The sequence below is a fragment of the Coturnix japonica genome, chromosome 9 (genome assembly GCF_001577835.2).
Source record: "Coturnix japonica isolate 7356 chromosome 9, Coturnix japonica 2.1, whole genome shotgun sequence".
In the NCBI taxonomy this organism is placed as follows: Eukaryota; Metazoa; Chordata; class Aves; order Galliformes; family Phasianidae; genus Coturnix; species Coturnix japonica.
In genome coordinates, this window is record NC_029524.1 from 767,722 (window position 1) to 794,545 (window position 26,824).

Sequence of the window (26,824 nt, forward strand, 5' to 3'; positions counted from 1 at the left end):
GCAGGGGGTGGAGAGTAGCACTGGATAGCAGCAGTGGTCCAGCCCCTCTGATTCTGAAAAGCATCACCGGAGCCTCTGGATAAAGACCAGCCTCATATCAGGGCTAGGAGAGAGGATTTCTGCTCAATACTAAGACATGGTGAGTAGGATTTCTGTCATCTGCCTTCTTGTTTGCTCTGGTGCAGTGTCATGCCCTGTGCTCTCACACTCACAGAGACTGAGAGGGACTGTTATTTTGGGGTGACTGCTTCTTTTCAAAGCATTGTTTTTGACTTATTTTTCCATCCATAGGACAAGTGCACGCCTGTGTTTACATAAATGCACATCCAATCTCTTAAAGCAATGAACTACTGAAAACAGCCAAAGCTTTCAGGGTTAATGCACAACAGGCTGCAGCCCAGGGCGAGTAAAGACGCCCTGCTTCTCTTTCAGGTATGCAGCAGGGGGTTCTGCTCAGCTGCCACCCTGCTAGCAGCATCCTGCTGCTTCTGCAGCTCCCTGTGCAGGAGTTACCGCTGCCATTCAAACGGCGCAAAACGAACGTTTCAAGCAGTTCTGCTTCTTTGAGGCTCGGAAGAAAACTGGGTGAAGGGAGAGGAGGGTTTGTCGGAGAAGAGCCTCCTTCTGTCGCAGTCTGTCACCGCTCACGCCGGGCTGGGCAGCCCTGGGCTCTGCCGCTGCCTCTGGGACCCCTCCTGTCGGGATGCTGCAAGTCGGAACATGCTTAATTTTACTATGGAAGAGCCAGAGCTGCACAGAGCAGTTGGCAGGGCTTAAAGGCAGGCTCAGGCTTCCCTACAGCACATAGCTAAGGAGATTAAGCATTTAACTATGCATCCCTCTAGTATGGGAGTATGAGGCTTTATTTTGTCTGCTCGGTGGAATTAAGATATAAGAAAATAAAAACAAAAACAAAGCAAAAGCCCGAAGTGTTTTTAAGAGAGGAAGCTGTTGCCTGACCTAAATGTCTGTGAAAATAATTGGGCATCCCGCGTTACCCAGAGGGATGGGTGGTTGCGGGGGAATGATGAGATACAGCCACCAGCAGTGCTGTGAGAAGCGCTCCCAACGAGAGGCACGGTGTCAGTGCAGGTCTGTGTGCCCTTGGAAAGGAGCAGCCTCCTGTATTGTGAGCCATGACTGCCCCTGGCTACGCCCTCCATCCTTACCCCTGCGCTCTATTCTGTTTTCTGATAGAGATGAAGTGCTACCCAGAGGAAGTGAGAAGCTGAGCTTTAAAATCCAATTTGTTTTTTCCTCATAAGAAATACTGTGCTTATTTGGTTACTAGAAATAGTGTCACAGTGGTGTGGACAGGATCTCACCACCCTTCAGCAGGCATTGAATGCAATGCATGCTCACAGCTTTTAGTAAATATGTCCATTATTAACATCTTCTGGGGATGTGAAGGATTTTGACAGTAAATAAATGGTCCTATTCCCAAAATAACCTCCACTTCGCTGGAAGCACAAGCTCTTCTTTATGCTCTGCTAATTGATTGGATCCTAAGCATTATTAATGAGCACCATCCACTGACACTGCAAGTAGCAGAGGCTCTTGGCTCCTCACTATTTTCTGCTGATGCACTTCAGGATTTCCAGCTGGTACAGAGCAAAACCCACCCAAGGGTAACTCACCGTAGGAGGTGGGGGTCCCAGAGGGCTCACTGCTCAGTTTTTTCCCTCTTCCATTGCACCACTTGTCAAGAGATGCTCTAAAACATGCTTTGTTTTGAAGTGTGTCCATTTAAAGCATTACACGTGCTCAGATGCCCCAACCAGGCACATACTATCAAGAAATGTAATGATGCTACTATTTCCTTTTGGAGTGCAGGGGTAACGTTCTCAGAGGCAATTGATGCTCAGGATCAGAAGTCCTGACATAATCCTATTATTTCAATTTAGGCACGTGTTGAAACAAATATCTCTTCTTTTCCAGCTGGCTGATTTTCAAGTTACATCCAGGGGGATGGGTATTTTAGGTACTGACACATTAAAGAGCAATCTATTTGAATTTTTCTTAGAAGGAAATGATGTGGAAATGTGGAACCTAACCTTCTTTTTTTTTTTTTTTTTTTTTTTTTTTTTGTGAGAGATAAGCTAGTAATATATAAGACAATAATCTTATTATCATCAGCCCAGAAGACAAAACAAGTCTTCCTCCATTCCTCCAGAGAGATGACCCCAGAAAATTCCCACATCTCACCTTGGGATCCATGGATGGATGGAGGCAAATGTGACCTGCCTCTTCTCTGACCCACACATGGAAGGCACTGTTCAGACAGCCTGAGTCCCTCCTGCACCCATCTTCCTCCTGCTGAACATGCAGCCCAGAGCTGCGTGCTCCTCTCTGCTCCCCCTGGCTGTTGAGCTGTGCTGAGGTAGAATTCAGGCCATCTGAAGATGGGTTGCATTAAGCAGAACACTCACCTAATTCCATCCAGTCCTCATAACCCAGGACTGTAAGGAATTACTTTGGCTGACCTAAAACCAAGTCTCCCCAGCCCACACGTGCACTCACCTCCCCATTCCAAAACATTAATTCACTTGCAGATGAATCACAGACACAGCAGAAAGCCTCCTGTGTTTACCAGCAGGCTGTCAGACACCCTGCACAGATGGCATATACTTGAACACGAAGCAACTCCATTTTTGAGAAACATTACCCATATTTAAGCCCCACCCTTACTCCCATACAGACTCAACCTATAGATCCGATTGCCTACTTAGAAGCTTGTGAAACCCCAACAGCAAGTGGCTGTTGTGACCAAGAGAGAGAAAAGCACATTGTGCTGCCCGCTGGGACACAGCACTTACATCTGCTGTCAGGGTCTGGGGTGTCAAGGCACTGGTGGGACATCAATACCCAGCCTAGCATCAGCTGTTTCTGGTTGGTTTCACAACTCTGTTGGAGTTCTGAACACTGAGTTCTTCTCAATCACACCTTGCTTTTCAGAAGAGGAGTGCAATCGTGTCCCAGTGACCTATTTCTAAATATGCAAAACAGGCTTTCTGCAGCATCAGTGAACTGCAGCTATCTGACAGCGTAGTAAAATGTTTACTAGCTTTCATTAAGAATGCTCTGCAATACTCACATGCAGCCCCTGATTCAAATAAACACGCCACCATCCCAATCACTCCACCAGATCACCATCTATCACCACCTGCTGTTTTCCACTGCATCCATCCTCCCGATGCAGAATGCTCACGCTGTCCCCTTATTTTTCCTACCTCTTGTTTCTGACCTACATTTAGTTGTAAATTCATCCAGTCACCTGACAGTTTGCAGCTTCTCTGGGCAATGAGATGTCCCAGCCTACCTGCTGGGGCAGCTCTGTGCCTTATGAGATGCTGCCAAGTACTGCTGCTCCAGCCCTGGAATCTGGTTGGCTCTGTGGGCTGCAGACAGCTGTTGTGGTTCAAGGAATCCTCAGCACTCCTCTGACTGTGACTTCAGGCAGATGTAAAGGCTTATCATGCTGCTCAATTCCAAGTTGCCCTTGATGACTTTGTACTGGCTACTAGTCTGGATCCAGGAATCTGATCTGACATTGCTCTCTAGGGTGTATTAAGATTAGTAATTTTCATTTCATCAGAGCTGATAGATATGGTTTGTCAAGGAGTGCTAGATACAGCACTGTGTTTTTTGTAAGCTTTCCAGAGTTCCATGGCTGCAAGTGGTTTTAGTTACATATAAACAATTCAAAACAAGACAAATATTTAATGAGATTTTATTAAGGAAAGTACTCTCTGTCAAGAGCAGGACTTAAATGTTTTTGTTCTGCTTTCTATCTGCTAAAAGAATGGCAGCTTTTAGGAGGTGTCTGTTTCTTCCCTGACCTACCTTTATACAACTCCATTGACTTACAGTTCAAGTTGACATAAGGCAGGGGTGGGTCAGATGTGTCTATGAAATAACTGCTGGAAAACTGAAAGGATCACAACCAGTGTAATTAGTAATTACACATATGAAAACATAAACCAGTTCGATCCCAAACCATATAGGCATAGACTAAAGTTGACATTGATGCAGGTACTGGAGTTTGTTTAGAAACAGCTAAGAACATGCAGTGCAGATTCACTGTGCTCACGGTCCTCATACAAAACCCAAACACCCCTTCATTCTTAGTGACAGGATGTCCTCAGAGCCTCAGTTACCAACATGCAGTGAGTGCTGAGCCCTCCTTGTGCCTGTCACCTTTGTACATATACCTTCTGCTTCTCAAATCTGCTTCTCATGTGATGCCATGACTCAGTGATGGTGACAAAAAAGCCAGCCACATTGCTCCAGTGGTGCTCCCAGCTGCAGTCTATCATGGTTTATAAGTTGGGGCTGCAGGTTGGTGCAGATGGGCTCCTGCTCCAGGTGAGCTCCTTGGAGAATGTTAGCTGACTGCTCACTGCCAGCCCCCTCCTAACAGTAGCTGTGTTCTGCTGCTTCCTTTACAGAAACAGATGTGAGGAAGCATCAGCATGGAGCTCAAGAGGGGGAAGACCTTCATAAAATCCAGTGTGCAGCACGAGAAAGTGCCAGCAGCACACACTGCTTCTACAAACAGAGATGACATGGGCAAGGACAAAAGGGCGGCTCTGGAGGGAAACCAAAGCGTAGCTCAAGTCCAGTTGGCATGTTTGGCCACACACAAGAACTACAGATTTTCCAGCAGAGCAGCAAGGAGCGGAGCTGGTGAGAACAGCCTGGAAAAGCCTCCTGGGACCTCCTACAAACTTGTGAGGAAGAGTAAAACCCACGACTGCTTTAGTGAGGCTGACAAAAGCGAGCAGTGCAGCCCCAGCAGCAGGGCTTGTGAAGAAGGGTTTGCTGCCAAGGGCAAGGGGCGACTTGTCAATAGCATCAGCTTTTCGGGTATGTCCAGTTCCACCAGTAAGAAAGAGTGTGTGGTCAACCCCAGCCCACCCGCCTGCAGCAGCCAGATAATCGATTACAGGAACTTTGTGCCACAGATGCCTTTTGTACCAGCTGTTGCAAAAACTATTCCCAGGAAGAGGATATCGCTCAAGCGATCGAAGAAAGGGCTCCGAGATATATTTCATATAAAGAAAAGTAAACCAGAGAGCCTTACGTTCCTGGTTGAGAAGGACAAGAATCTGTCCTTTCCAGGCTGCAAGAGTGAGGTGCCTGGGCTTCTCACCAAGTCCCTTTTCAAAACTGGAGAAACATTTGCTGCTGACTGTTTGTCCCAAGACTGCTCTGACAATGAGCTGCAGTCCGACTCTTCCTATGACTGCTGCAATGCTCTGTGTGAAGACGTTGCATCACTGAAGAGCTTTGACTCTCTCACTGGCTGTGGGGAAATCTTTGCTGACGAGAGCTCTGCTCACCTGGAGCTGGAGAGCAGCAAAGAAGTCCTGGTGAGACAGAGCAAGCACAAGGAGAGCCCTGTCATGGGTTCCTTCCAGGGCGGTGTAGAGCAGCTGGCCTCCCCCGGCCAGAATGAGGCCGTTGAATTTGCAAAATTTTGGGACAACATTAACAAATCAGTGAGGCTGCATCAGAGCATGTTGTTTGATAAGAAGGTACTGAAGGTTCCCAGTTCTGACAGGGAAAAAGCTGGAGGCTGCACTGCTGTGCCCGCCACAAGCCCCCTGACACCGCCTGATAGAGATGGAGACAATTCCAAAGAGAGCTTGACAGAAACTGGAACACCAAAAAGTGACAACCAGGAATCCATATCCACAAGTGATGAAGGCTACTATGATTCATTCTCTCCTGGACAAGACGACGAAGTGAAGGAAGCTCAGACCCCTGGGGTCCCAGGTAGATTTCCAAGAGACAGCTACAGTGGAGATGCCCTATATGAGCTCTTCTATGACCCAAATGAAGTCAAAATAAACCCGGTCATGGATGATGACTTGTGTACATCTGAAAGTATTTCAGAACAAGCCATTGAAATCCCCTTGTCCATCTACAGCTTTCATGTTGGAGCTGAAGAAAACATGGCTTCCCAGCCAGGTATAGACATTATCAGCCAAGGGTTTTTTCACAGCACATGGAAAGGCAAAGAATGCTTGCTAAAGCTCTGTGATACTGAGCTTTCACTAACTATGGGGATAATAAACTGGCTGCGAAAACATGCAGGGCTTGTTTCCTCCACAGGCTCTCTGCAGAGTTCCAGATCACAGCCAGAAAAGTGTAATGACTCACTGATCACTCACAGCCCCAGTCCAGAACAGGAAGTTAGCAAAGAGGCTCAGCAGGAGAAAAAGAGCGAGCAAGAATCTAATTCATCTCACCTAAGGGTGTTTCTGGATGAAGGCAAGGTTGCAACCCAGACCTCTTCTGAAAATGTTGCTGAAAGAGACTCTTGCACTCACACAGCTAATGTGACTTTCAAAGGAAGGACTGGGAGCCAACACCAGGACTCACCTACAATGCCTGGTGCTGTGGGAACCACCAGAACATCGAACTGTGAACCACAGTCACAGGCTAATGGGGGCAACACACAGCCATCTTCGACTGAGAATGAGAAGGTGACCATGTCAGAGGGATGCCAGACATCTGGAGGTGAAAACCCACTGACAGAAACATTGAGCAGACACAGTGGCTCACAGAGCTCTGAAAACCCTTTCCTAAATGACAATCATGATGTAGAGTCTTGTTATTCCTACAAGACTGCTGCGACCTCACCCCTCGATCCCCTGGAGAGGGAGGACAGAAGTGAAGCAGTGTACAACTCCCTGTCCATCTGCGATGAACTGCTGCAGCCCCTTGGGCTTGGACACTTCCAGGGCTACATCAGCCCCACACCGCGGGAGAGCAGCACCGGCATAGTGCAGCTCTTGGAGCACTGCGTGACACAAGTGGCATCGTTACAAATCAGCTATGACAACAAGCACCTGGAAGACAACCGTATTGGGAATGACATGAATGATATTATCTGTAAGATGTGTCAGTACAAAAACAAACAATTGTTGCAAAATGAATGCAACTGCACTGACCAAAAGGCAGAATATTGCAGTATTCCCTGCACAAATCAATACAATTATGAAACGGGCTTCCAAGCCAGCAGTCTGTATCATCTGAAACAAAACAGGGATCAGATTTGCTCTGAAGATCAGAAAAGCAGAGCAAAGATCCTAGATGAAGTCACTAGGGGCAAGATCAATTTTGAATACGCCCAACTAAATAACAAAGCACTCTCCTGTTTAAAAGACTTCACGTTTGAGCTCAGTGCAGGTGATCCAGCTCCCGCAGCTCTCAGCAGGCCCACATTCCTACCTCTTCCCGGTGCTCCCGCTGCCTCACCAGCCGCTCACAGCCTGCCCATTGCCCCACAGCCCTGGGGAGCTGAGCAGGGCAGCCTGGGGCCCTGGAGCTGCATGGCAGGAGGGGCTGCCCTGTGCCCCTGCCCCGAGGCAGGAGCCCCAGACAGTGCTGTGACAGGGAGCAGCCACCCGTAGCACACCATGCTGAGAAGGTGAGTGCTCACGGGAGTCGGAGAGCAGCAGGTTGCGTCTGTCCCCTGCTAGCAGAGGGGCACATATGGCTGCTTGGTCTGATGTGTGCTCGCGTTTCTCATAGTTTTCCATTTTTATTGCTCTTAACTTTCACTTCAGTGAGGCAGGTAAGAATGTTCAGAATGTAAATATCACTGTTCCCAAACCAGGGACAATGTACAGCATCACCATCTTCACTGAGCCTTACGAATCCCGTGCAAAAGCTGAAGCTCAGCTCAGTGCAGCAATCTTTACACAAACTGAAGCAGTGAAAACATCCTTTTCCTTATCCGGAATCTGTTGTGTTCAAAACAAAAGTAGGGTTGTAGTTGCCTGGCCACAGAGTGCAGAAAGCACTCAGCATGAGCTCTCACCAAGTCACAAAATGCTCTTCCTACCTAATGATAACTTAAAAACTGGACCACACTTGCACAGCATGGGGAGCAATCTGACCAACAAGGTGCATGCTGAAAAGGTGTCTTTGGTGGAGTTGGTGGGAGATGGGGAAGGACTGGGGCAGCAGTAAGAAACGGAACAGGGGGACCCAGGGAACACAGCTGGCCCTGGCTCTCAGCACTGTGACTGCTCCCTGGCATCTCCAAAGGCTTCTCAAGCAGCAGAAAACAAGAAGGACAATGTTTCTCTCTGAATGAGCCCAGAGCATCCTTGCAGTTTCAGACTTAGGGAGACTCAGCCACACACTTTGCTTCATACATCTTTGTGAAAGTGCCTTTCAACACTCAGATCACCCAAGACAAGTGAGAAGGGTTTGAGGAGTCTCTGCAGACTGTCAGTCTTCAGTACCCTCACTGAGGCATAGTCCAGTTACATGTACAGCAGTTGGTGGTCACAGCTGGTACTGCGTATGGGCCCAATATTTGCAGTTTGCTGCATTAGTCCACAGGGTGCTGTAGCATGGCAGCAGCTGGATGGAAGGCACAGAACGCACCACGAGCGGGCAGAGTGGGGCTGGGGCTGCAATGAATCAATGCTTGGAGCTGCAGTGTCAGGAATGGCACACGGCTCATGTGCTGTCACCAGAGTCCAGAGGGAAGGTAATTTTTTTGTCCAAAAGGGTTATGCTGGTTTGTGGTAGAGGTCTCTCTAGTGGTAAAACGAACAGCATGTTAAAATATAAATGGGATTTGTGTATTTGTAAAGCGACTTTGAGAAAAGGTCTCATCCCAAGGAAACATTTCACTACTGGCTTATTGTTTGTTACAAATTTCTTACTGAAAATGTGTTCACACAGTAACGAAAACAGCATTTAACATTGTCAAAGGAAATGGCTGTGGTGACAGAAACACTGCCACGCGACCAAGTTTTCCAGCCCAGTCTCTTCTCTCCTGCCTCCACTACCAGATGGCTTGTGGGTCTGCTGGAAATCTTGTTTATTTTCGGAAGGGGGGTGGGGGTGGTGGTGTACAACGGGCAGCACACAAACATGGTGTCAACTCTGAATCCATGGAGACGGGCATCATCCAGAAGCACTCCTACTCTGGACATGACTGTGCAAACCCCAGCAACTTATGCATGAAGAGTGCTCTGAGATCCCTGCCTTGCAGAGCCAGAGCCCAAGCCAACACCCTGCTTTGGCCCTCAGAGTAAATGCTGCATAAGAAACTCTAGCACTGCTTCTCCCATAGACTCTCATGGTGAAGAAGGTCAACTTTTTTGCCATTTATCACAGGTAGAGGAAAGGCTGATGTCAAAAAGCATTCAAATCTCTGGGTATTGTCACCCAATCATCATGTGTTCTTGCACCCATAGGAACAAATACAGCCACCCTCTCTGCTCCAACTGGTGTGCAGGGTTTCCCTGAGCCATACCTGGTCCCCTGGGCTGCTCCTCTTGGTGAACAACAGTATAAGAAGTGCCAGTCTGAGCTCTTCTTCTGCTTCTCCCCTTTTAGTCAGAAATTTGCAAAAGCATCATGGTTGATCTGACCAGGAATTTGAACTCTGATAGTAAATGGCATTGCTGTATGGGGATACAGAAGGGTTAAGTAGACACTGGTAAAAAGTTCAATGAATGGCAGAAATATCATTCTTCAATGTGGAAACTGCAGAGCAGCAAAAAACATGTGTGCTCCCCTCCCTATCTGCTCTCATTTCATTCAGATGCTGAGCAACCTCCATTATGCACCAGTTGATGCTTATGGATGTGTTTCAGTTATAGCACTAAATGGAGTGTATTGGAATAACCTTGCCCGCGGGTCAGAAAAGAATAGATAACTTTCCATCAAAGAGGGATTGCCATAATATATAGGGCAGCTGTAGATGAAAGGAGATGGCATGTGTGATTGTTGTTATCAAGGGACTGAGATTCAGAAACGACACTGAAAAGTGACACAAGAATGTGTATCCAATCCTCACCAACAAAAGGGCTGCTCACAGCTTAGGCAGTTCCTGTAATGCTTTTTAATTGTCCCTGGTTCACTTTTATCCCCTTTGTCTAAAATGAGGCTGCATTTCTGCTAGACAGATATCCTCAATCTGCAAAGCATAGGAAAGGCAGAGACTGCAGGATTTAGGCTCAGTGAAAAGACAATGCAGATCTTGTGCCTCCTCTGAAGATGGGCAGAAACATCAGTAATATTTCTCAAAATGCCCACAGAGATTTCTCAATTGGAGAAGAAAAGAACACAGAATCCCTCAGAAATACACACAATAACATGTCCGCAGCCTGGCACAGTACATCTATATATCCCCATGCCATTCCCATGGCATAGAAAGAGGGGCCTTCTCCCAGGTCTGACAGAATGAAATGCAAAAACAATAAAATGCAGAGACAGGCAGCACATGTGCTGTGTTGGCAGTGCCTCCAGCTCCGAAACATGCATCTTTCTAATGTGGTCTGCCCGGACTGTCTTGCAGTGAGGCAGCTATTGAAATCTCATCTGACAGTCCACCAGCACACACACACACACACACACACACACACACACAGGGAGGCAGAGGGGGCAGGTCATTGCCTCTGCTGACACGTTGGTGTGTTAGGCACCATGTGCCCAGATACTTGGGCTAAATGCTAAATTGAACAATTTTCTCTCTCATTAAATACTGTTGCTGCTGGACTTGGCTCTGTCTCACTGTCCTGTCTTCACGGGTCTTTCTCACCAATGGTTACTCTACCCAAAATCTGAATTTTATCAGGCTGAAGAAATATTCATGTCAGCTTATATGGTACAGAAGGGTTTTTCAACAGAGTTATCAGCACAGATGATCTCTTCAACAGCAGATGCACTGTAATGTTGTTAAATGGGTTTCATTTTAAAACTGAAGAGATTGATTTGCTGCTTTACTCGCTACTGCAGCAGGATGGTTTCTATGGATACAGACTTATAGGGACTCTATTTTTCCCCTGTTGACAACAGTACAGAAAGCTAAATTCTCATCTCTTTTGCATTAGCATAAATATGAAGCCAGGGGAATGATTCCCAGATTTAGCACTGAGAGCAGAATTTGGCTCCCTGTCTCCTTCAGCCTCACATTTGAGATCTTGAGGGGGATGGTGATGGAGGAGAAAGAAAAGGAGAGCATTTCTGTGAGAGCATGGGTGAGGGATGGGGCATAGAAACAAACAGCCAGAGTGTCTGAGTGAGAAATGGGGAGAAGGCAGAATGCAAACATGTTAACTGCTTGCTCACTGTGTGACATAACTGCAAATGTATGAGACAAGTTTTGGCTACAGAAGTTTTTGACCTTATAGTATCTGCTTGAAATCTGGCCAAATACAGTCTCATTTGTTTTAATGTTTAGTGAGTCAAATTGTGTCATTCTGAAGAAAACTTGCTTCCCTTCCATCTTGCTGCAATGCACAGGAAGATGTAAGATAGGGAAAGGAGCAAAATATTGGCTGTCATGGTGAAAGATCTGCTGCTGTAGGATAGTGCAAAGGAAAAGAAAGTAGCACAGTGAGCCATGCTTCTCTGCCTACAAACTCTGTTAAGGGAGCACCCTAAATGAGCACCATTTCCAGTCAGAGGAAGGCTCTGGGTTTGAGTGTTCTCCTCCTCAGTTCTTCAAGGAATGCTAGGCCTCTTCTTACAGCATTAGAATCATGGGCACTGCATCTCATTCAGAAAGTTTGGAGTTGAGAAAGTAGTTCCCAGTTTTTGGACAGCAACACAGCTCACCAGAGGGAGGAGAGAAGAAGTGCTGTATGTTCTATTCTTCCTGCTGAGTACGTCATCACATCTAACCCGCTCTCTTCAAGCTCTGTGGGAGGGCCATTGAGGTAGAGCTTAAAAGATGCTGTGACACTTAGAAGTAGTGGCAGCCAGTGGTGACAATTGCACAAATGACACCAGGAGATTGCAGCCAGCAAGTTCTCCTCTTCCTTCAAGGTGATTCTGACATCTGAGAGGAAAAAATGACTGTGTGGATCAAGGAACAGAGATTACTGGAGATCCAAGAGAAGAGAAGGTCCTCTTTATTTTTGATCTAACAATATTCCCTTCACAAAGAACACATGGCACGAGAGCACAGATTTCACTGGTCTGCACCCTCTCCAGCAACCATAAGTAACTGCGCTGATCATTATTCCCTCCCAACAATTCTCTGCACCCCTTGGAGCACAAAACCTCATTCAAGTGGATGAAGTCACCTCCCCAGGCAAATAAGATCTCTGCATCCCCACCTCAGTGGCTGGCCCCGATAGGTGGGGACAGCAGAAAGAGCTGCATCACAGTGAAAGCAAAGCCATGATTTAGAACTGGTTCCTTGCTCCAGCAAGTCTGCATGAGCCAGGGCTCCTCTCTGCTTCACCCTGCAAAGGAGGTGTGCTGAGCTTACAGAATCTCAGCAAGTTGTAAATCATTATGCACAAATTGAAAATGGAGTGGTCAGCATGCTGTCAAAACATGCAGGCTTGCACAGCACCCCTGGTGCAATAACTTCAACTGCAGCCCCAAAACTGAGCCTTGGGTCAGTGCTTTGGTAACACTGCCCAAGGTATGGGCAGTAACTGATGGTGATGGGAAGGAAAGCATCACAACCTAAGATCTGGCAGGATTAAGGATTTTTGTCTCCTTGGTATGTTTTTCCAACTTAAGCCATGAGAGGGGAAAAAAGCCTCGGTGGCTTTGAATCTGTGATACTGTTGTGGTTTAACCCAGCAGGTGGCTCAGCAGCACACAGTCATTCTCTCACTCCTCCCTTCCCAGTGGGATGGGGGAGAGAATTGGAAAAAAATGAAGTCAAGATCCTAAGTTGGGATAAATCCATTTACTATGATAGAGAAAAGGAAAAGGATAATAGTTATGACCATATGTATATACAAATATATATGTATGTGTACAACAAGTGATACACAAACAATTGCTCACCACCCCCCGACCGAGTGCAAGATGAACTCTCATCCCCTTCAAATCTCCTCCTGCATGACGTTACATGGTATGGAATATCCCTTTGGCCAGTTTAAGTCAGCTGTCCTCACTCTATTCCCCTCCCAGCTCCTTTGGGCCCCTTGCTGAGAACAGCCTTGGCTCTGTACAACACCGCTTAGCAGCAGCTGTAAACATCAGTGTGTTACCAACATTGTTTCTCTTCTAGAACCAAAGCAGAGCACCATACCAGGCACTCTGAATAAAGCAATTCCATCCCATTGAATCAAAGGCACATACACAACCCAGGAGATGCTTGCAGAGGAATCAGCTGACACCAAATTACCTCTGACTTCAGTAAGAACAGAGGTGGAGCCTTCTGTATAGCAGGACACATGCTGGACAAGACACTGCATCACACATTTTCTCAGCTCCAGCTTTTTTAGGGAGATTGTGCCTCCTGTTTTTAGGAGCTGTTCAGCGTGGTGTTATCCTTAATTAGCATTTCTGAAATCAGGAAAGGGAGCCTGTCAGCAGCACGGGAACCATTGAGGAAATGGAAGCTGCTCCCCCGCACGCCTGCTTTAAACAGAGGATGCTGCAGTCTGTGGCTTAGAGAAAAGCAAACTCAGTCTCCTTTCCTCTCTCATTCTGTCTTCCCTTGGACATCCAGAGGTGTTGGGTTTTCCTCTTACAAAGCACTAAATAGACTGTTTCTATAGCAACCAACTCCCCCAGCCTGGTTATAATGAAGATGGTGATCTAACCACCTACAGAATACATTTTGCAAAAAAAAAAACCAAAAAAAAAAAAAAAAAAAAAAAAAAAAAAAAAAAACAAAAAAAACCCAACACCATCAAACCAAAAGTTTTACATCTTCCTGGGGAACAACTGAACATTTTCAGAGGGAGTTTAGTTTGGTTAGATTAGTTCGCAGGAGGGGTTAAGTATTTGGAAGTAGCTTGCTAAGTAACTCAGCAAAAAGAGAGCAGGAAGTAGCAAGCTTGCAATTTAAGGATATTTTTTTGCTACTTTCTTAGAGCTTCAATTAGTAACAAGATGTTCTTGAATCATCTCAGCTCTCATGAGTGCTCTTCAATGATAGTTTGTATAAATTTGGAGCATCTGATGTATCATACTTAGAAATGTAAAGATGTCCTCAGATTTTTTTCAGAGTCCAAAAACTGACTTTTTTAGGATAATAAAGCTAATAAAAAATCCATCAGGGAAAGGTATGTTAGATTTCCTTCAGTGTTTATTAAAAGGGATTGGCGGCTAGACCGAATGGTTGAGTGCTATCCTTGAAACACAAATTAAGCATGGATGACATCCATTTAAAAATGACAGTTATTGCAGATTGAGAGCTGTATGCTGAGAATGACAGAAATGTGAGGGGTTTGTGTTATGAATTCTTATAGAGATCCGCATTCAGACATTTAAAAAGAAAGAAAACATCCAAATGGAATGAATATCCTGATACACAACCCTTCTTCAGAAATACAGCATGGAAAAAAAGGGGCAGTATTTACATTCAAGAAGCATTGGTTCCACATTCCAACTTAATCCAGGCTAAAATGCATCCACAGAGAGACTTTAGGGTTGGATTTTGGGTCTGTGATTTTGAAGTCCAGAAGGCATTGTAGGTGTCCCACTGCAAGCCTTTGCTCTCCCTTCTCCCTCCAGAAAGTTCTAGGCAAATCTCTTTGAAGTGATGATAAGGGATCCTCAATGAAATGAACCCATTCTGATAACTCCGTCAAATGAAAGGTATTCTAACATTCCTAACAGTATGTAGCCTAGTGCCCTTAGGAGGTATTTGTATAGTAGTTCTTTGGCAGTACTGAAGTCTAAAATCAAGGTAGAAATTCAGGTAAGGCTGGATTAGTGCCAGCTCAAAGCAAGTAATAATAAGGAGAAAGGCTCTAAAAGCCAATCCCACTGCCTACTGCACTGTTTTGGAACCCACTATTACTCCCTCAACTGCTGGAGTTTATACTTTTACATTATAAAAGGTAATGACAGTGTTCCTATCAGTGTATATTGAAATTGTAATGCCCATGGCCCACAGTAATTAAAACAAATAGTCATCAGATTATACAGGAACACAAAATGCTTGAGTAACTTAGAACTTCCCAGGTAAAACCAGTATCTATTGCAGTGTATCTCATACTTACTTAATTACTGGGCTCTGTAGCCACTGAATATTAAAAAATAATAATAATAATAAAAAAAATTCACTGATGAAGCAGCCTTTAAAAAGAAGTCCTAAAACCGGGCAGCTTCCATTTATCACAGTAACATTTATTCTAAATCTTGACTGTTCATTCATTACTTCTGTTTTCCTACTTCTTGTTTGTTTCATTGGAAAAAAAATTGAAGTTTTCTACTTTATTTTCTCAGCTCTTTTACAAGTGATGCTGTTATATTTTAGAGACTGGTCGTAACACCAGAACACCAAATTGAAGAGTTCTCTTCTCAGCCCTCCAAAAACTCTAGAAGTCATAACCAAAAAGGGGCATTTCCACCTTTCTGGTTACCTTCTTCACTCTAGAATAGCTTCAGTATTCATCAGCTGCTACTGTCTACCTTAACACCTCTTCCTGTCAATGCCTTTATTGCTTGTTAGGAAAGCTGTATTTTTGTGGAGCCAAGTCCTGTGGTTCATTTCCAGCCTAACAACCAGCAAATAGACAGGAAACTACTCCTAAGACCTGCAGGATTGTCCTCAGAAATCAATGTCACCAACCGTCACCATGAGTACCACCCAGAGTTGGATTGTAATATGTCAGGAATTGTGCTACCTTCCTTTATTAGCTAAAGAAATAACAAAAAAAAGGTTATAATAGTGTTGGATAATAACAATTACTGACTCAGAAACTAGCTCAGAAACTCAGGTGAAGCTACATTCTGGGATAGCGCACCAGGCACAGCACTGTTCCACACACTCCCATCACAAGGCACCATGGCTAGCCCTGCACACACAGCCTGCTTAATCAACAGTGTGAGTGTACACCTATCAGGGATCATGGAGCATTAATGGCAATCACAAATCTGCTCTGACTTCACGCAGAGACTTACCACAAATCACTGCTCCCTTCAGTGCACAGGTCACATACCATCCTTCCACATCCCTTTTCACAACCTCCTTCCCAGCCCAGCCACCACATACATGTGAGACAGAAGGGACACTGTGGCCCACAAACTGCAGAGCTGACTTGCTTGGTCTTCTGGGCTGGTACTATCAATAAATGCACTGTTATCCACTGATTTCTGATGGGATGCTACATGTGTTGAAAGAATGAATGCTTCATGTAGATTCCAATTAGCTTGAAAATGTTTTCTGGTTCTTTGCCTAGAAGGACTCAGACAACAGTAGCATTGTTAGCAATGAACTGCTGCCTCTTAATGTTGAATTACAAGAATTACTGGCTTAATAAATTACCACTGGCCTTCTATTAGTTTATTTTTAATTATTCATGGTGCTTTTGAAAAATGCTATGGAAAGGTATTTTAAACTGGGAGAGCATTTAGAAGAGACGAGTTTGTTTCCAACCCTGTTCACCAAGCTACTCATTGTTCACAGAATAGACGGGATTCCTAACCAACTTCTAGAATGGCTTTCCCACTGGAATGCTAACAAACAAACAAACAACAGCAACAACAACAACAAAGCAACAACGAAACCATTCAGCAAAAACAACCCTTTTGTAGGAAAACTGCACTTCGGCAATTGTATTCTCTGAGCATTCTCCATCGGGACTGGGAAATTTCCTTATTCCTAATCTTAACCAACCCCTTCAGAATTCCCCACTGTTGCCCTGTTTCTTCTGCCTTTTTCACCCTTCTTAACACTGATTCTCCTCTGCAGGAGGGGAAGATATGCAGATGTGAAGATAGCAAGCAGCATTAACTTCATGTGTAGCCTCAGGAAAGAGGTTGCAAAGAGAGCAGAGCAGTTCCTTATCCACCTTCCTTTGTCTTTCCTTGTGTGTTGTTTGGGCACAAAGCTGCAGGACTCCTAGGAGGGGACTTTGTGATCTTCCTTCTGCCCAAAGCAGAGAGCAACTGACTCTAAAGGTGACCTGAGGGCATGTGATGTTGTTTCAGTGGTCACTGAATGTCCTAATTGCAGGAAATCTGAAAAAAATTGTTCTCATCTAGTAAGGTGATCATGTACAGAATATAAATCAATAAACTTCATCTAACAGCACGTTATCTCTCATCATATCACCCAGCAATCCACTTTAGTGCTGGAATTAAATAAAGGCACAACAATTTGAAGTGGGCACAATGGAACTACGGATAATAGCCCAGAACAGAGCTTTTTGCAGTGGAAAACAAATCTCATCACAAAGGGAGCTTCCTCTAGCACACAGGAAGACAATCCATCCATCAACTCAGGGTCTGATTACTATCACAGTGATGTTAAGTTAAACATCTTCCTTTGCTATGCTTTCAGACAGGAGATTTTTGACATTCTGTAGGAAATAGCTTAGAAGTTAGGGAAGGACACTGTTACAGCAGACAGATGGACATGTTTAGGGTGGATACTTAATTAATGGATTTAACACCAAGCAGCTGCATTTATATGAATGTGCAAAGCATCCACATCAGATCAGATGGAAGTCCCACTCATCTCTTTCCCAGCAGTGACGAGGATAGAGTGCCTATGGGAGGAAATAAAAGTAGGGCAAATAAAAGCAAACCAAATGCTTTTGTGTATCTCATCTTTGGCATTAAGTGGTAGTAAGATAGCTAGGTGAAAGGCAAGTAATATTTATACCACTGGACATAACAAATAGATAAATCTTCCATTATCTATTTTATCTCATTTTGAACCAGTACAGAGCTTTGGGCTCTATGACATTTTGTGCTATTGAATTCTACTTTATGTCAATTGCCTGATCAATGTCTGGGAGCCTGTTATGCCCTGTGTTCTATGACATAACTAATCGTTCCCTTTTCTCCGTCTATGTATCATTCATGGATCGTTTTCACATGGTCTTAGTATGACAAAATACTGAAACAATTCCTGCCTACTGTGCCCTGCTAATTTCCCAGCTGAGTTTCTTTGGGGGATGAAAACAAGAACTTGAAAACATGAAGGATCATTCATTTATGATTCCCACATAGCAACTTTTCATCTTTTAAATAAAACAGAATGACCATATACTCTGTAGATAATGCTTTCAGATGTGATGATCTTTCAATTGATTCATCTGCAAGAACACAAGTGCTTACCAGACACAAATGCTAATCGTGTTAGTTATCTGCTTTTATCACTAGTGCTTCCCTTCCCCAGGAGCAAAAAGAATGATGTATTCAGCTGGTCTTATTGTGGCAGGGAACCCTTGGAGTTCATTTCCCAGATAGTCCAATCCATTCTATACTCACATAATTCAAAGGACATGCAAGTTTACAATAGACTGTGTCCTAATTTTTGGACAGTTGAGGGGAGGGGCAAACAAACAGTCTGTGCTGTGGTTGTGGGATGAAAGCAGGTCAGCAACTCAACATTCTTTGAAGAAGTGGTGGATGAGCAGCTGTAATGGGGATCAAGAAAATGGTGGATCAGATTCTTAAGTATGATTAAAGACTGGAAATCCTGGATCCTCTCTCCAAAAAACTGCCCTTGTGGAAAGGGAAAACTTTTCCTATGGCTCAGAAAAACCTTCATGCAACAGCATTATCAAAGAACTACAACATTTCTGGGTCACATATTGATGCTGGCTGATCTCCAGTTGGCAGAGCAACTCCGTAAGATTTGAAACAAGAAAGCCTTAGAGCAGCCTGCACTGATGACTGAAACAGAAAAGATGACACAGAACTTCTCTCTCTGCTATTCAGTACAGTGCTTGGTACAGCTCATGTGCTACTGTAGGACAGTGCACAATGCATCTGCATTTGTGCTTCTATGTCTGCAATTACCTCTGGGTTGTGGCTGCTGCTAGAGTAGCCCAGAAGCACAAGAAGTACCTGGTCTGATTGCCATCACTGCCTGGGTGCATACCAGGCTCACGGTAATAACTGTTAACAGAAAGACCTGTCAGTCTTCACTCAGGAGCATTGTGTGTGATATGGAGCATAAGGGGAAAAAAAAAGAATAGTGTCTGCAAATGAAGTATGTCAAAACAGTGCAGGGTTTGCACTGTTTCATCTAATACCTAACTTATTGTGGATGTTTCATAGTTCACAGCACTAGTGACCTGTTGTACCCTGTCGAAGACAATGTCAGCTATTCACCTTGGCAGGAACCTAGATGTTATGAAGCTCAAAGGAATAATTTGAGCATTTGCCCTTTGCCTACCCTGGAGTGTTTACCAGGATGTGTCCTGGACTGACTCACTGTCTCGCCTTCCTGTTTTTCTAAGAGACTGCTATTAAGTTAAACCTATACAGCCATGCAGTCAGTTCCTTAATAACAAAGTCGTAATACTTAAATAACTTTGTCCAGTGCAGACATACTGTTGCTTGTATGTCAAGCAACTGCTAAGCATAGCCCAGGAGGACTTCCTTCTCCTGCCTTTTTTTAGCTCATCATAGGCAACTGAGAAGAAAAGCATGTCCTATTGCAGTGCTTTGTCCTTAAGAAAGAAGCATACTATGTCAATACTGAATTCTGACTCAGTCCATGTATTTCATCTGTACATGGAAATAGCTGACAATTCTAATTACATTAGTCAAGAAATGAAAGAACTGTTGGAATCTCCCCCACGCTGAACTAAAAGTGTGCACAACAAGAAGGGCTTTATGCAGATTAGCTCATCAATAATGGAGTACAGAGACTTTGAGTGCTAAGTAGGTCAGTGGTACATGTTTCTGTTCTACCCTTGGATATTCACTTTTTCACCCATAGGGTGGTGACGCACTGGAACAGGTTGCCCAAGGAGGCTGTGGATGCCCCATCCCTGCAGGCATTCAAGGCCAGGCTGGATGTGGCTCTGGGCAGCCTGGGCTGCTGGTTGGTGACCCTGCACACAGCAGGGGGTTGGGACTCGATGAGCACTGTGGGTCTTTCCAACCCAGGCCATTATGTGATTCTGTGGAATTTGCAGTATTAAATGGAAAGCCTCCCAAAAGCAGATATTCTAAAAACTGCCTAAAATCCATGGAGATCATTCAAGTGATTTGAGTGGGTTCTGAATCAATCAATACATGACTAAAACATAGCATTCAAAGATCCTTATCTCAGGCAGTACTCATAGCTGTGCTGTTCTTCACTCTTTTACTAGGAAAATATGAACACTATTTTAGAAGTGTCACTTTTCCACAGTGCTTGTAACAAATGAATTTGATTAATTTCAGGTTAAAGAAACTTTCTCTTTCTTTCTCTTTTTAAAATTGCTTTCAAAGGGATATAAATAGAAAACTGCCCAGGCAGCCTAACAGATATTGCTGAGTCTATGCTGAAGTAAGTTCAAAGCTGATAGAAAAGAAGCTGTCCAGTTTAAAGTCAACAACATGCAGCCCTGAGGGAGAGCAGCACAAGTGGAAATGTAGAAGCAGCTCTCCGCTCACCATTCAGAGCAGCCATGGTCTAATGCCTGCAGTAAGAATGCTGCTGATTAACAGAAATCTGCAATGGGACTCTTGCTGGGTACATTAATAACCAGACAGGAGATCTAATAGCCCCAGGCAATGTTGAAAACCAAACAGACTATCAATTCCTGCAAACACTTACATAAGGGTTATTTTTACTGCAATCAGGCTAAATAGGAAAAGCAAAATTGAACGAACTCAATACATCCATAACGCTATGCAGATGGTGACATCTCTGTGTTGCATATGGCACATAGGAATAATGAGGTATTCAAAACCAGAACAACTGTAAAGATCAGATATGCAGGAATGAATATGCCTGGTATTTTAACTCCTCAATGCAAGTTTTTATTTAGGTTAGCATGTGCAACCCAAATAAAGAACACATTTTCTCTATTGATAAACTTCATTGACAGCATCAGTTACATGCAAGGAATTCAAAACTAACTTTGTGGCCCCTAAATTATAGGACATGCCTTTTAAAACAAAACATTTGTTGGAAAGCAGATCCAAAGTGAATAAATAAGCAAGAAGATGAATTTTTTAAGTGTAATACGTTTGCCACCCCAGGGCACTTTCATTTGTTCTCCTCACTCTTTGATACTGAACAAGTCATTTACGTGAGTAATGAAAATAATCTTATTGTGCAGCTTTTAATGTATAATTCAGTAGCTAAAAGGAAAGGAAAGCCACCCTTTCTATCAATAATTCAGGTCCACCACAGCTTCAGTGTTACTGCAGACATTTAGCTGTCCCCCCTTACCAAGGGCTCATCCATTTTTAATGCATAGGCTGCTTGTTAGAAGGTCAAATGTGTGAACTATGATTAGAAACACAGTCACCAGGTGTGGGAAGGTCATCGAGAGACAATATTCCTGTTGCCAGTGGAACAAATTAGCCTGCAGGATTGGAAAGGAAAACCACATAGTAGGATCCTCAGTGCCTGAAGACACAAAGTTCTGAGTATCCTCTCTCAGCTGCCCCAACAGCTCTGCTGGTAACAAAAGCTGAACTCTGCAGTCCCGGTGATGCACTGAACACAGTTACAAGAGCAGTGCTTCCCTAACAGCCACATTCGTACTGGATTGGATGCTACTGTCATGTAGCATCCACATATCAGAAGACCTCGAAGCTGGACTGCCTGAACTGAATCTTGGCATTTCAGCAGCTTCCCTGGTCTCTTCACCTTTATGATGTCACATGTCAAAAACCTAGTTACCAGCTAGTGCTGTATTACTTGTAGGGTAAATATTAAATTATTATTACATTACTCATTTCATCGGAACAGTAACAAGGAGCAAATGAAGACTAGTACTGCTTGTTAATCACAAATAGGAATTAATATCTAGGTAGACTAGGAGATGATTGGTAGAGATTGGCCACCAGAAGACTTGGAAGGGAGGTTAACCACAAAATGCTGTTGTTACAGAGTAAAAGAGGTCACATGCAAAACAACAGAGTAGCATAACAAAGAGAAAAATACCAGCTCTGTGACAACACTCTGAGTGGATACAACAGGCAATATTGTGCTTTCCAAAGCCAGGGGAAAGGGCAGTTTTGATATCTAGAAGTAAAGTGAACAGAACGTGAATTAGAGTGTAAGTCATGTAGATAAAATGTATGCACAGAGCAGTCCAGATGCAGACATAGTCTGGATATGGAAACATTGAAAGAATGTTAAGGCAGCGCACTGCAGAGTCTGGCAGAACAGTGGGCTGTGCCAGCAAAAGAAAAGGAGGGAAAGGCTTAGGAAAAATAATTGCAAACGTACTTATGCTAATCTGATATCTACTAAAATGATTATTAGGGTCTTTTTTGCTGACCCCAACTTTAGCAAGTCCACAAACATACCACAGTCGTGCCACACAAGGATGAGGCAGGATTCACTGCAATCCAAGTTAGAGATGCCCTGCAGACACAGCTAGCTGGTCCTTAGCTGCTGATGAACCAGATGCAATTGTGACACTGCTAACTGCCTGTAAATTACATCTTTGTGACAAACTGAAGAGTTTGAGAGGCCTCACTGCCTTCATTACCATTTCAATCAACATCAGCAAAATGCAGCTCTGACAAGATTTGAATGAGTATCCAATATAAATATTCTGAAACACTCATGATAGCTAGGAGATTATATACAGGCTATTTAATTATAGACCTCCTATTTGGCAAAGATTTTGCACGTGTGAACTTGTTTCAGTGCATCAGATATTAGGTCTGTGCTGGCAGCTCTTTCGTAGAGATAAGAATTAAGGTCGAGGAAGGCAGAATGGAGGCATGGGAAATTGATTTTCAGACTGTCTGTGACCTTGACTCAGAGGGTGAACGTGAGTTGTGAAGCAGACAATGAGGATAGGAACAAGCTGCAAACAGCAAACTTCATTTAGAACCAGAGCTCACAGATACAAATTCTGACAGCTTGATTCTGCCCATGTAATCACACGCACTGAGTATGGGATGATACTGTAACATACAGGGACAGCTGGGTATCTGTGAGAGCACAACAAAGCTCAGATACTATTTCTCCCAGGAAAAACACATTAGAATGATGTTGTTCAAGTCACTTGGGGTTAAAATCGGGCTGGGATGGAGCAGGGGAAGATTCTATCTAATATATCAGTTATGTTATCATATTGTGATAATCCTGTTTGCTTACATGCTCATGAAATATTTCTACTAATTCTCCTTCTGGTCTGAATTTTTTTAGGATGTGTCAGCAGAAAGAAAAGATTCAGAGGAGGAATACAGTCATAAAGGTAGAGAAACCTCCTGGTCTCAGGCTGAACTACATGAGATGCGGTTAAGAAAGGCAGGGAACATTTGCAATTTGTCATTACATTATGGGGGCAAATAGAAAAGGATCTGGTTCCCAGCAGTACAAACAGGGACCCAGTTACGACTGTGATTCTCCAGCAAAGAGGCAGTTCAAGAGGCTCTGTCCTTTTTCTTTCTTTCTGTGCTTTTTCTATTGTGTAGTGTGAGGAATGGAAGAACTAGCAGCTTAGGCTGGGACAGTGCTTTGTCAGCACAGGTATTATGTTTTACAATATGCAGATATTATGCTGGCACAGCGTTCTCTGGCTGATGCAGCTTGTAACAGCAGAAGCTGTTTTTACTGTACAGCTTTTTGATTCCCTGAGAGTGGCAGATTGTCTTTTTTATGCAGGTAGCTTCTGGCAATGTGGCTGTCAGGTTTGCTGCTCATCTGTGCCCAGCTGGGTCATGGAACATTTGGTACTGTATTCATGCCCTTCGTGCTATAGATGTTTCTTTCTTCTGCCTAGAAAATACTGGTTTAAGATCTCTGAAGTGGTATACAATGGCTGGAGAAAGTCAAGGAGTAGAGTTTGCACTGCATTTCTTTCCTGTCTTAAAGCTCATTATATTCTCAGCGAGAGAATTTGAGGTCTACAAGCAAAAATACACTGTGTTCAGAGTTAGAAAGGATTGACTTACAACACTGAGATCTCTAAGAACCTTAGGCAGAGTTACCTGTAACTCATGGCCACCAGCACGGCTGCCTCAATTCCTCTTTCCATTCCTGAATTAGAATGTCACCCCCTGCTCCCCTTCAGCTGCAGTCAGCATGCTTTTATCCTTGCTTGCAGAGCCCATGTTAGCTCAGTTCTCCTTCACATACCTGGTTAACTCTTCACTCATCTCACCACTCAAGGTTCAGAACACTGATGTATCTTAGTCCCACGTGAGAGAAAGAGAAACCATATATTGCTCCAGTACAAGATTCTTCAACCTATGCCCTTAAAGGAATCTGTAGCCCTCCATTCTAACTTGCCCCTGAAGTTAATAGCTCCCAAGATACTCTTCTCTCTAGCAGAGACCACATCAAATGTTTTTAAGCATATTCGCTTAGGCAGATGAGCAACTGATCTTGCAAAATATCCCTTCTGGCCTTAAAGGGCCAGTATTCCACTGCAGTGAACAAAAGATTAGATGATCGTGTTATGTTTCTTAGGCAGCCTCTAAGGAAGAACTAAATGATGCAAAAAGTAAAACAATTGAAGAAATTACAAATATGTACATAGAGACTTAGAAATTCCAGTTACAAACAAGATAAAATGTGGTTGTAAAAGGAAGGACTGAGAGCTGAGACATCATTGAGAATGTCCCAGAGTTTTAATTTGCAGGGACAGCTGAGATATGACAAGAACCACAACATGAACCCCATCTCCCACACTCCTTTCTTGTTCATCAGACTGTAGTCCTGCTCTGCTATGCCACCTTGTGCTCGCGAGCTGATAATACACTGCTCCATGGAGGGTAGTCATTCCTGCTTCAGCTGAGTCAGTAAAGCTGCGCAAGCCAGTCTACCCCATACAACGCAACTAGAAAAAGGACATGTATTAGAATGCTGTACTCTTAAAATCCTTTCTCTGTCCTCGTGAAGGTCAAGGATATCACAGGTGCTGTCAGACACACACTGGGAGCATAGCAGAGTACTTGGAAAGAAATCACAGTGGTTCCAGCAGATGAGAATGCCTTTGTACTTTGCAGCTTTTCAGATCATTTTCCCAGACACCTGCTAAACCTCCTTGTTTTTTTCCAGGGAATGGCCGAATTCCAGTTATGTGAGGATTTTCATGTGCCAAAACTCTCATTCTTGGCAGGCATTCTGAATGACTGGGGCACAGAAAAGAAAAAGTACTTGTTAGGAAAAATCTTAGGAGTGACAGAACTTGAGAGGCTGCCCCCAGCTGGTTTGGCTTCATCACTTTGGGCATGTAAAGCCCAATGACTTAAACATATCTAGTATGTAAAAATAATGCAACGAGCTCCCCCGCCTGAGGCCTCAATAGCGGAGATATGCAGAGATTGAACTGTGGGGTCTGGAAGCTGATTGAGCAGATACTTGGTGTCAGAGTTCTGCTGGTACTTTGTGTCCTGTGTGGCACCCTGCACTTCAACAGTAGGAGCTGGCACTGCTTCTGTTGTTTCCAGGCTCCCTGCGCAGGGTTGGGAGCTGCACATTAGTGACTCCAGAGAAAAACATCTATTTCCTTTGCAGGGGAGTTGGACTACATGGTCCCTTCCAGCTCTAAGGATTCTATGATTCCATGACAAATATGCAAACACTTAGGATGTTTTTGCTTGTATTGCAGGTGATTGCTGAAGAACCCACTTGTAGATATGGATGCAGCCCACCTCTACATATGGTACTGCATGACAAAATAACAAGGATGTTACATTGATGCTGAACTCAACAGGACTGTTCTCTAGAAATCCCACCAGTGTGACAGCAGCTGGTGGTACCAGCCTGTCTAAGCAGTTAGTGCTTCCTGACAACTTCATGACCTTGAAACCACGTTTGCAGATGGATGTTAACTAATACTCTTCTTAAAACAAACAAAAAGAACAGCAGGATTTTGGAGGAAGAAGTAATGCCATGACAAGGAGGTTTAAGAAAAACAGTGTATTTCTGTCATATTTTGACACATGACAACAGAAGATGTCACTGTATTTTAATACACAGATATATGCAGAATGATCATTCACTTGAGAATTCATTTTGAGGTTGTACTGAACATTGTCCCCTACGCCAGTGACCCCTTTCTGCTGTTCCTTCTAAAAGCAGAGTTTGGGTACTCCAGACAAAGACTAGTGATGTGAACTTAGCAAAAAAAGTTTACAGTAATTCTTCTGTTCCACTTAAAATATTGAGTTGTTTTAAGTTGGTTGGAGTGTTTTATGAACAGATACTGTAAATTCTTATGATGAGCAGGAAATGCACAGGGTGTGTGATAGGGATTTTTAAGAGAGAACAATGATACATACTTTGAATTTTACATAATAGAAAGGATATAGAGCAGTGGGACTTTTGGAGGATAAAATATACATGTGTACTCCTTATGTATATGCACCTAAAATGAGGATTCATGCATAGTTGTTGAGGTCAAGAATAGGGAAGAAATGGGAGGCACGTATTGTTTAGAAAAATCTGAGTAGCAGATTAATAAAGTTTACCATACATATATGAATATGAAATTATGATGGTATGCTATGTTTAACATATTTTGTTAACTATTTTTCATATATCACGTTTGATGTATATATGCATTCTGTATTATATTATAGTTACCGTGTGTATTTTGGTTACATTATGTATTAAAGTCACTTGGATTCTATGTTATGTTTGGCCTCTAATCAACACCATTTTATTGTTTTATAATGGATCACTGTTATCCAGCACTAAAAATTTACTATTCAATGAAAATAATCTACTGCTTAGGAAGAGTTTATGGATCTTTTTTAAATCCCCAGCCTACATCAGAAGTATATACAGGCACTACCCTCTAATTCTTTTCCTCTGCAAAAAAAAAACCTGGATTAGCATTGGGAGAATCTGAATACTAAGATCAGAATACTATGTACTCTAATTTTATCCCAAGTAAGTTATTAGATTATCAAACATGTGCCATTCGGAAAGTGGATTAACTTCTAAACATAAACACTCACTGCTTTGAGAAGGGCCATGTGTATGAGGAAGGGA

The 26,824-nt window shown here is 43.6% G+C and overlaps 1 protein-coding gene across 2 annotated transcripts; it reads left to right on the forward strand.

The window, feature by feature from the left end:
- AMER3 (APC membrane recruitment protein 3) lies at positions 1-26,459 on the forward strand. 2 transcript variants are annotated; one of them, XM_015870959.2, is made up of 4 exons: positions 1-139; positions 433-712; positions 4,449-7,438; positions 25,437-26,459. In XM_015870959.2, the coding sequence occupies exon 3, from the start codon at positions 4,473-4,475 to the stop codon at positions 7,419-7,421; it is 2,949 nt and encodes a 982-aa protein (XP_015726445.1). In that variant the 5' UTR covers positions 1-139; positions 433-712; positions 4,449-4,472; the 3' UTR covers positions 7,422-7,438; positions 25,437-26,459. The 2 variants fall into 2 exon arrangements, with proteins under 2 accessions (XP_015726445.1, XP_015726444.1); XM_015870958.2 differs by lacking the exon at positions 433-712 and having other exon boundaries at positions 2-139.
- The last annotated feature ends 365 nt before the right edge of the window (positions 26,460-26,824 follow it).

Coding starts and splice junctions, on each gene's coding strand:
- AMER3 (XM_015870959.2), top strand. CDS start 4,473: ATGGAGCTCAAGAGGGGGAAGACCTTCATAAAATCCAGTGTGCAGCAC.